The 11,340-nt window shown below is 39.4% G+C and overlaps 2 protein-coding genes and 1 non-coding gene across 3 annotated transcripts; 1 reads left to right on the forward strand and 2 right to left on the reverse strand.

The window, feature by feature from the left end:
- Window positions 1-365: 365 nt before the first annotated feature.
- Window positions 366-3,420, reverse strand: LOC132179096 (D-3-phosphoglycerate dehydrogenase 1, chloroplastic-like). The gene is made up of 5 exons (XM_059591735.1): window positions 2,601-3,420; window positions 1,691-2,067; window positions 1,504-1,614; window positions 1,324-1,419; window positions 366-1,243 (listed from the first exon to the last, which is right to left on the reverse strand). Exons 1-5 carry the CDS (start codon window positions 3,142-3,144, stop codon window positions 572-574), a joined length of 1,800 nt encoding a protein of 599 aa, XP_059447718.1. The 5' UTR covers window positions 3,145-3,420; the 3' UTR covers window positions 366-571.
- A 5,526-nt stretch (window positions 3,421-8,946) lies between these two features.
- On the reverse strand, window positions 8,947-10,935 carry LOC132177364 (probable carbohydrate esterase At4g34215). Its single transcript, XM_059589645.1, has 2 exons — window positions 10,196-10,935; window positions 8,947-9,325 (listed from the first exon to the last, which is right to left on the reverse strand). Exons 1-2 carry the CDS (start codon window positions 10,730-10,732, stop codon window positions 9,107-9,109), a joined length of 756 nt encoding a protein of 251 aa, XP_059445628.1. The 5' UTR covers window positions 10,733-10,935; the 3' UTR covers window positions 8,947-9,106.
- A 61-nt stretch (window positions 10,936-10,996) lies between these two features.
- TRNAK-CUU (transfer RNA lysine (anticodon CUU)) lies at window positions 10,997-11,069 on the forward strand. The gene has a single exon. It is a non-coding gene; the product is annotated as a tRNA-Lys (tRNA).
- Window positions 11,070-11,340: the final 271 nt, after the last annotated feature.

The following is an 11,340-nucleotide window of genomic DNA, read 5'->3' on the forward strand; positions in this document are numbered from 1 at the left end:
GCCGAACAAGAACTTAAGGCATGTTTGAGTTTGTACTTAAGGAGTTCAAAAATAAATTTAACATTCAAAAAGTTGGTTCAATCTGTTTAGTTAAAAAAATTAAAAACATTTTGAAAGTCTAAAAAACTAAAATAAAAAAAAATTGTAAAAATGCACTTTTGACAAAAACTTGAAAATGAAGTTTTTGTTAAAAAGCATTTTTTAACTTACAAGTTTTTTCTCAAATGCAATTCCAAACATGCTCTTATTCTGGCTGCTCAGCCTTATTCAAATTGGTGGTGTTATTCTCTAGGTAAAATGCGACTACATACAGCTGCCAAGATAACTAAACATGCATCCATTAAGTGATACAATTACAGGAGGCAAATTAAAACAGAAACTTGCATTAGGGAAAATAGCAACTCAATAAAAGTACAAGCTTCTCTCATCGCAAAGCAAAATTATTGTTTTTCCTTCCCTTCAAGCTACTACAACAAGCGAAAAAAAAATAAACAAAATCGGCAATAGGATGTGGTTTTCATACCCATCCGAAAGAGAGGGCGGGGAATGATGAAGTACCAATCATGCCACACTACAACTTGAGGAAAACAAACTCTTCAATGGCTGGAACTTCACCAATCCTCTTCAAAGCTTGCTTGCTGGGTTGGTCATCCACTCCAATTGCCATTACAGCTTGCTTTCTGGGGGCAATCCTTCCAACACTCATAAAGCTGACATTCACATTCTCCTCACCCAAAATGCTCCCAACCCTTCCAATCATACCTGGCTGATCGACCTGCCTGCAGAGTATAATACTGCCTTCCAAGCTCACATCAACTTCAAAAGATCCTACCTTTGTCAGATGAGGAATCCCGTCCTTCACCCGCCCCTCAACCTTAATCTCCCCAGAGTCTGATATGGCGCTGGCAAATTTGGATTCCACATTGGCAATCTGGACTTGAATGAAATCAAGTGGGTTCTCAGGAGAACCATCAAGACCGATCCTCTCTTCAGTTATTCTGAGACCTCTTTGCTTGGCAGTGAAATCAGCATTAACCAAATTCACAAAGACACTGGATATCGGCTCGATGATACCCTTGGTGATCATGGCACGAAGAAGCCTGGTGTCAAGGTCATCAGTAGCTCTAGCAGAAGCATAAGTCACTTTAACAGTTTTGACGCCACTTCCTCCAGCTACCAATTGGACGGCAAGTCTCCCAAGTTTCTCAGCAAGTACAACATATGGTTTCAGCTCTGTTAATACCTGCAGTTGAAAAGGAATGATAACTGGATCTTGACACTGAAAGCTAAGAAAGAAGACAAGACAAGACTATGTATCAATACCTCCGCAGAAACCATTGGTGCGTTGACTGCAGTAGCAGCAAGCTCCCCTTTCAAGGCACCCACAACAGCTTCAGCTATTTCAATAGCCACCCCTTCCTGCACATTGGACCCAAATATTATTAGAGATAACTTGGTCAGAGAAGAAGTTAAGAGCGTATAAATACTGGTTATTTAACACACCTGAGCTTCCATTGTACTGGCACCCAAATGAGGAGTTGCGGTAACTTTCTCATGCTGAATTAACTTGCTTTCTTGAGGAGGTGGCTCCTGTGTGAAAACATCAAGGGCCGCCTATAACAAAGAGATCACGTTATTGACTTTCCCAAACAATAAAATATCAGTTCTTCAAGCATAAGAATATAAGAACCTGAGCTACAATTCCAGCATCCAATGCCCTCACTAGAGCTTCCTCATCAATAACTCCCCCACGAGCAACATTGACGATCCGAACTCCTTTCTTCATCTTAGCGAAAGTTTCGTCATTGAGAACCTTTGATGTAGCAGGAGTAAGAGGCATGTGCAAAGAGATGAAATCCGCAGTTGCTATGGCTTCATCAAAACTCACAAGCTCCACACCTATCGCACGAGCACGGTCTGCTGGGGCATATGGATCATGCGCAATCACATGCATACCAAGCCCCTTTGCACGCCGGGCAACTTCCGTTCCGACCTTTCCAAAACCCATCACAGCAAGCGTCTTACCCACAAGTGAAACCCCTACATATTTATTCCGCTGCCACTTTCCTGGATTAACAAAACTGTGTAAATTAAGAGGTCTTGGTGTTTTCTAGATAGCGGCTTGAAGCTAATATATTCGGAATATGCGTGACCACCAAAACTTGACAAACAAACATATCATACACTAAAAAATGCCAGAGTAACCAGGAAACAACCACCAACATTTGGAATAGCAAAAATAGGATTCCTCACAAATGGGTGGAATCTTATTTGATTGAGGTAAAAAGCGTTGATTTTATCTTGCAGTTATCAAATAGAAAAACAAAAAGTCTTTATCTTTTCAGTATATAAATGTTCCTCTTTTCTTGTTTTGCAAACCCCAGAATCATTACCCCATAAATTTCAAAAATCTAAAAGACAAGAAAGCAGATCTGCAAGAAAAAAGTCACTTTTAATGTACATTTCTAAACCAAAATTACTTGAACAAACGAGGTGGCATCCAAAGTCGACTTCGAAAACGGATCTAAACCCATTTCCATATTCAACCGAACAAACCGTTCGATGAAATGCCAAAGACAAACTGAAATAGATTCACTTACCACCTTTCACCGAAGCATCGGCTTGGGCAACGTTCCTGGCCATAGCGGCCAGGAGCGCGATGCCGTGCTCGGCGGCGGCGACGGTGTTGGCGGTGGGCGCGTTGACAACCAAGCAACCATGCTCCGTTGCCGCCGCCAGATCCACATTGTCGATGCCCACGCCGGCCCTCCCGACCACCTTGAGCCGCCCGCCCGATGACTCGAACACCTCGCGGCTCACCTTCGTCCCGCTCCGCACGATCAGCGCGTCACATAGCGAGATCTTCGTGCACAGCTCCTCCGGACTCAGGTTATACGCACAGTCCACATTCGCAAACTCCTTCAGCAGCTCCAGCCCCGCCTCACCCAGCTTCTCCGCCACCAGCACCGTGGGCTTCGCGTCCAGCCCCCCAGCCGCCGCCGATATCACCACCACAAGCGGCTTCACGGCTCGTCGGCTCGGACCGAGCGCAACGGAGAACGCGGAGGTAAGAGGCTGCTTGGAGCTAAACGACGGCGTCTTGAGAAACGGAGTTCGGAGGGCTTTGGACGCTGACGTGGCCATTACCGTTGCTTTGTGTGTGTGTATATGAAGTGGTATACGCGTATGTGTGTTAACGTGAGAGATCTGGGGGGGTGAGAATCCTTTTATATGGAGGCGGGTTTGGTGGGTGTGCACTGAATACGGTTGAGAGTGAGAGAGATCCGAACTGTCAGGGTTTTGCCATCTGAGACTGAGAGAGAGAGAGAGAGAGAGAGAAAGATGGTGGTTTTTACACGCGCCTGTGATGGTGAGTGTGAGAGTGGGGGTCGGAAATGGGGCTGTGTCCACTCAGATTGGTGTTTGGTAAGCGACCTACCGCAACCATGAATCTGTGTTGGATTGCGAATCAGGCTTTGGTAATCAAAATTAGGATATTTGTTATTTAATAAGATATAATAAATTCTGAATAATAAATATTAGATTAGTAAAAGTCATAAATATTACAATAGTCAAATTTTAATAATTTATTACAAAAAAATAATAATAATAATAATTTAACAATTTTTTATTTCTAAGATATTTATTTTCATTTGTTAACATGTTTTTTAGGTTTAAAAAGTAATGTTAGAAATTATATTTTTATTCTACAATATTAATGTAATAATTATTACTAATCTTTGAATAAATTATTTTTTTAAAAAAAAATTCAAATATTTATTAGAATTTGTAGAATAAAAATGTGTATATAGTATTACTCTATCATAAAATTAGAAATGAGTGAATTTAATAATTTACTTAAAATTTTAACATACTACATAAATATGTGGATTCAAACTAGTCTTCAATTAAAAAAGACACAATATATTAAAAAAATGAGATTGGAACTTCTATTTTTGTGTCGTCACCAATTATTAACAATAATGTTAATTTAAAGAATATGAGTTTATAGATCATATAGTAAATTAGCATTATCTAAACCTAGGGAACACCGGCGTGCATGAATAGTATGCACGCCCATGCTCATATATTATTATTATTATTTTTACTGTTTAAATAATATTTTATAATATATGAACACTGGCGTGCACGCTGCTCATGCACGCCAATGTTCCCTAAATCACTACTCCTAAAACTAAATGAATATAATAAAAAAAAAAAAAAAAAAAAAACAACTAAATGAATATTATATTTCGAGAGGATTCGAATATTGTTGATGGGGATTGGAACTTTTTATCTTTTATTTAGGACTTACCAAACAGAGAGACTTTCATGATATTAAATTGAGGCTTTAGCAATTGCATAATAATACATCACATATTTCCGCTATCTATTAATTCACTTGTTTTTTTATTTTATTTATTTATTGTAATTGTTGGAGAAATAATCAGTCTACCAGAAGCGAGGCGAGAAGTCGCCAATAGCAGGTCGCCCATCGAGCCCACGTCGCCTAGCAAGCATGTCGTGAGCCCACTGTGCACGTCCCATTTATTATGCAATTTTGTTGCTTACAGTAAATACTACGTACGGACTGACCCTAGTAGGCCCCTCCTGCATAAGAGATATTAGCCATTCCTCTCCATTGACAAGGATGGACCCACAGCAAGGCAAGGCCATATCGACCCAATCACAAGGACGCACGTGCAAAGAGGATGACCAATCTGACAAGCGCGCGTCTCTGCACGACCAAATAGAAGATATTGGCCATCCCTTGTAAAGATACTATACTGTGTACATGTATGCAAGACATGTTGTAATCTAATGTGTGTGTGTATATATATATATATATGAGACTTGCATTGCTAATGAGATAAGAGGAATTATTCATGAAACAAGATTCTCATACTAGAAAAACTCCCACTTCTCCTTCTCCCCTCTGAGTTCACAACTCCCCTAATCTCCAATATATCTCAACCCAGAGCTAGCACTGCTCCACCTCAATCCAACCCGAGTTCTCTAGGGTGACCGGAAATTGTGTTAACAGTAATTGATTACATAATTTTTAACCTCAGATTGTATTGGATCATGGATGAAGGGAGTGCATGGGATAAAACGACATGAACAGAGAAACCGCGGGCTGGTCGTTTTCCATGATCCTCCATTTGTCCCTCGCCTTGTTTCCTGAATATTAATTCGCCGGTCAAAACAAGAGTTGGCGGAGAGCTATGAATTCATTTTTTGAGAAGGCGAATTAAAATAAAATAATTTTTTTATTCTCTTGTTATACTACGTTTAATCTATATATATATATATATATATATATATATAATACAATTCAAAATAGAACAAGAGTGAAGTATACATACAATTCCTCTTTTGGTTAAAGATTAAGCAACCTCTTATTGTCTCATTACATCATGGCCCATATAATATAACATTATAACTAGATTAGTTGTCGAATATACAAATGTGAATGGAAAACAATTAAGACTCACATTGAAAAACATTTTCATAAGAATGATTTTTATTCAATATAATATGATTAGACTCGAATATATTAATTTTAGCTTTTAAATTGAGTGACCTAGCTCGTTGAAAAAACTCTTTAAATAACAAATCTCTCCAACAACAAATAATATCACAATTGAAGGTTTGGTAGGGCGAGTATTTAACACAATGTTTCACGGCTTACTTGCATGTAATGAATTTGTTATTTATCAGAGAGTCGACTAAAAAAATGTACGAAAAAAAGGAAAAGAAAAAAAAAGAGCCACTAGTTCTTAGTAGACAAACACTTCTCTAAAAAGTAAAGGCTTGTGTGAGAAGTTGCTCTGTGAAGGAGGCTCATCCCCTCCCCACCTTATGTGTCTCTTCCACCAGTCTTGTTAGATTGGTTTATTTTTATTGCTTTCTGCTTTTTCTTTCTCTCTATAGTTTTATGTAGAGCCTTTTGCGTCTTGTGAGACCTTATCCATCATTTCAAGTGAGCTATGTAAAGGGATCCTAGCTCCCATGTTCATTATTTGTGTTGCATTTGTGGCTCTTCTCCCCAATAAATTAGTGTTTGTTCGTCGCACCACCTCTTTTGATCACCACTCTCTCGTCAATTATGGAGTTCAGATCTTGGGTCGTACAAGCCAAATTTATCTTTCTCTATTTGCTTTCACCGTCAACATGCCTCTCCGCTCTCTAACGCCTCCCTTCGGGCCCTCGCGTATTCCTCATGCGGCCTCACACAGTGTAGCGTGTCCTTCACAATCCACCTTGTTATTGGCCAATGTTGCTGTTTGTTGGTTTTTTGTTTGAAGAGTTGCTTTTGGTTTTTTTTTTTTTTCTTGGTTTTGTGTTCCAGAACTATCTCTCCCCTCAGCAACTGCCTGCAACCATTTTTCATGGGGTTTACATCAAAAATACATATGACCGTCCCATTCATTTGACACATTCTCATTTAATTTTTGTTTACCCACATTAATCTAATAGCTTTATGGGTTTATTTTTATTTTTTCTTTGTAAAGTGTTTTATGGGTTATTATCAGGTTGTCTAAACTCATCTTTTTTTCTATTTTATTTTGGTGTAATTGTCCCACCCCAAATCCAATGACCCCATCCCTTGTTATTAAAAAAAGAAAAAAAAAAAAAAAAAAGTACGACTTAGCATAATAATGAGCGTTCGGTTATCGATGATGACGTGTGAACACCTGGATAAACGTACTTGAATAGTTGTATTCAAAGGTTTGGTAAGGAATCCTTGGATTAATGCGTTCTTCACGCCTTCCAAGTCGCGTGGAAGGGAACGCTTCCAAAACCAACAAATCGCAGGAGCAAATGACTGCCTGTCTGGGACCCAAATGGGGGGGATATGCTTGGGTTGGTGAGCATCTGAAAAAGTTAAGTCGTTTTCGCTTGGACTATTAAGGATCTGCCTTGAGATTTTCCATTGGAGTGTAATTAGGTTTACCCACCCATTTATTTGATTGATTATAGTTTTACAAGAACTGTTTTGTTGGTGAATGGTGACAGTGAGAATTGGTTGTTGCAACCCAATTATGGCATGTCACAAGACACAAACATGGTAAGTTATTCATGGTACAAATAAGGACCAGAGTAGATGATAACGTGATTGTCGGTAACAAAATCTGTTTTTTCAACAAGAATCAAGTCGTCTATCAACTATCAAGTGAAGGGTATTGAAAAAAATCTACTCCCACCAATCCTTGTTGCTTAATTAAGAGTGGTGGGGTGGCATGCTGGATAGTCTTATAAGCTTGACTCTAGCTTAATTTATTTAATGAATAAGTTAAGCTCAAATAACAATTTTTATTCATATATAGTGACTTTTTCACTATTTATCAATTAGTCAGACAAATTATTGCTGAATTTATTGCTTTCAATGCAATTTAATTACTTAGGGTAAAGCAGCATGAACTTGCTTTCATTGAAGCACTCCAGATAAAGTCTTCAAAGCTCATTCACCTAGTCAACAATGCAATAATTCGAATTGAAACCCGGAGTAACTGAGTTTATTTAAAGGAATGAACTTCAGAGCTTTAGGGAGACTGCACAATACTTTTTACCTTAAATTATTTATCAATTCCTAAAATTCACATCTTTATAATCTTTCTTTATAAACTTTAGAAGTAGTAACTTTTGAAATAATTTCAAAGAACTTATATATATATATATATATATATATATATATATATATAGTAATTTATGTAATTTTTATTGTGTTTAGTTAATAATTTTATGGCTTAGAATCAATGTTAATTTGCTCATAAAAAATGAAATCTAACTTGAACCCACTTGTTTAATCAAACGATATTCTTAAAGCTTGATTTGAGCTCGAACTTGAGTATATTTTTTTCCAAACCGAGCTCATATAGCCAATACCCAGTTCGATTACCACTCTAGGTGCAAGATTTGGCACCAACTTAGCTACAAGTATTCAACCATCCACAAATGGACCATTTGTGATTGGACAATCGTCCATGCCATGCCCAATGAAAACTCTAATTGGTGCTTGATGTAGGGGACAATTTTCAACAATCACAGCCGTTGGTTTGTTCATAGGAAACCACTTACAATTGGCCTAAAGGTAATGATCCTCATCTCTAAGTGTTTTCTTAGCTTTTCTGATCTCCGTTATTGGCATATGTTCTCCATGCGCCAGTGAGTGGCTTTCTCGTGGCGGCCCAAAATATTGCTGCTCATGCTCCTCCGACCACATGCCTGCTGCCGGAGCCACTATTTTGTTGAGTGGTTGTATTTTTTGTTGTTGTTTGTATGTTGTTTATGTGTGTTTGTTTTTCTGTTCAAGCTTTTTTGAAGCTTTTCTGGTTTTTCTGTTTATCTTTGCTATTGTTGTTGTTTTCTGTGGGTTTTAATCCCCTTGTACTAAAGTTGATGGATCTTGTGGGGGAGATTTTTGTTTCTGGTGATCAGCCTTCAACGGCTCCAATTCTGTTTCTATAGTGCTTTCCCTGCAACAACCATTTAACGGTAGTTGTTGCCTTTACTGCATCAGACTCTTCACCGAGTTCTTTTGCAATTTGTCACCGCCTTGTGCGGCCATGAAATAAGCCCGACTTGTATGTTATTGCTTACTGTTTGGTTCTTTTAGACCAAATCCAGAATTTGCTCAAGAATTTGTATTGCATTTACCTTTTGGGCTTTGTTGTTGGAGTACCCACTCCTTTTGTGGTCAATTAGTCAGTCCTGTAACCCGCTTTCCCTTATTTGATTAGGAAAAAAAAATCCATACAAGAAGCCAGAGATCTAATCCCACCAACACCAACACCAGCATACAAATACACTTCTTTTCCATGTAAACACCAAGGCCCATCAACCAAAACCAAATGGTACGTCAAAACAAGACCTCAAAAGTTCAAAAGTTCACACACACAATAATGATATATAACAATTTAGAGAGCCACCTGATGAAAAGAGTAACGTTAAGCATCATGTTTTTATTCTACTACTATCTCACTCTCGTAATAGTGCCAATCAATTCTTGAATCAAACCCTTATTAAAAAGAAAAATCTAAGGACAAGCAAGTTGAAACACCCAAGAGTGGTCAAGGTTGGAATAGATTTGCATTCTTTCAAGTCAAGGATGAGGAGGAGGCTGTGATGGTGCAAAATTGGCGAGGCAAGCATCAGCCAGCATGTGGCCCAACCTAACCTGAGCCTCCGTGGTTAAATGGAGGTTATCTTCTTTGAGCGGCAAACCCTTGGCGTCGATGCATACAACATTTGGGAGATTGATTCTAAATTGCGCTTCCCTAACTTTCTCCATGTACCTCTCATCCCCCGACGCGATTGCTACCTGTATAACATCAATACAATAATGTTATCTAGGTGTGATCTAAACTTGTTCGCAATGAACCAAGCAACCAACAAAAAATAGTTCGTACCATAACTTAACGAGTTAGGGTTAAGGAGTATGACTCATTTAATTAAATAGATTGGGTTAAAGTTAACATATATAGTCTTATACTTAAGTCTCGATATGACATAAACTCAACACAAAATTAACGGGTTAAAATTAATTTATATAGTCTTATATTAATGCATTGATACAATCTGAACCAGACACGACTTGAACCCAAGACAAGAACACGAATTGCCACCTTAACCATAACTTTTATTTTTGCACTTTATACACATTGGCACATTGTTTGGATTGAGACGTGGTGCAGTACCTATAATATTGTACTAGCCACTAAGTGCAATAGCTTTTATTTCGGATCATGACAACACAAAAAGGATAAAAAGGGATTTGTAGTGTAAAGAGTGGTTTTGGGTGATCGGCCATCACAACTTTACTCTACGCCCGAACTACTCTTGTGGTAAAGAGAGTGATTCAACCGCTTCAAAGGCCGTGGCCAAATGGGTGGTTCGACTACTTTCAAACTCGTCTTGACCGAACCAACTCTGGCCACCCAACAATCACGTCTTGCATCTCCTTCTTACTTTTTATTTAAGATGAACGGTCCAAAATAAGAGATGCAATACTTCTCAATCTTGCGTATTAAAAGTTTGATTATTAATTATCACCTGATTTGACACTTTTATATACTCCAACAAATTGCAATTAGCTTTTCAACTGTAATTGACTTTCATAGCCTATTTTTACCAATAATAGTAACCTAAAATTCTTAAACACATTAACCTCGTAAACATGAAATAGGCCAACCTGGATTATTGGAAGTGAAGGCAAACCCAGGTCCTCCCGCACGTTGTTGATGAACCTCTCCATGTTCACCTGGTACGCCTCAGCATCATGCTGATGCGACGTGTCGCTCTCTCCTTGGTACCAAAGCAAGGCCCTGATTTCCCCACCGCCCTTCACGCTCTCCCTCGCCCTCCCCACCATACTCTCGTACAGGTGCTCCCCACGCGCCCACTCCTTGATGGCCGTCCCGCCCACCGCGCAGGGGACCAGTCCGACCACCCCCACGCGCTCCCTCACCGCGTTGGCGAACGACATCCCCGGCCCCACCCCGCACACCTTCTTAGCGTCGATGTCGGCGTGGAGCGGCTCACGTGCGGGATCCCAGTGGAGCTTGGCGCTGAGGCGGAGAATGGAGGCGTTGGGGTGACACTCGGGCGGAACGACGCCGTCCCAGTGGTGGTGCTTTGTCACGCCGCCTCGGCCGGACATGTTGCTCTGGCCGGAGAGGATGAAGATTTGTTTGGTGGGTGCGTCTTCTTTCGAAGTGGGTATTTCCATGGCCTCTCAACCGGGTGGCTTGGGTTCTCAGAAGGATCAGATCTCTATAATGCAAGTGTATAAGAAGATCGAGGTGTTGAAATGTCACTTTTTTATGATTTCTGCATTTATTGATAGAATTTATTCGTGGATTAAAGAGTGAGAAAGATGGGTTTCTTGTCATCGGCTGAAGTTTTTTAAGCTCATGATCACAGAATTGAGAGTGAAAATGCAGCACGCACAAATTGCAAGCCACATATCGTTCATGACAACTTCCAACATCAAGCCCGTCTAGCTCAGTTGGTAGAGCGCAAGGCTCTTAACCTTGTGGTCGTGGGTTCGAGCCCCACGGTGGGCGTTTCTCTTTAAAACGTAGAATTAGACTTTTTACCTTTTTTTTTTTTTTTTTTGTCTTTACAGCAGAACGAGGTAAAAAACGACAAATAATAAAAAAACATGTTTATTTTTTGCAACTAAAGCTTCACGAGCTTGCTTCTAAATAATCAACTGAATTGTTGTTATCAGCTCGTAGAATGTTTGGTTTTTACAAAGGGTCTATCAAATTTCTGGCATACCTTATATATAAATGTATTTCAGCTAATAAATCCAGTGAAGTGACGATAAAGGGA

This window comes from Corylus avellana, chromosome ca4 (assembly GCF_901000735.1).
Source record: "Corylus avellana chromosome ca4, CavTom2PMs-1.0".
In the NCBI taxonomy this organism is placed as follows: domain Eukaryota; kingdom Viridiplantae; phylum Streptophyta; class Magnoliopsida; order Fagales; family Betulaceae; genus Corylus; species Corylus avellana.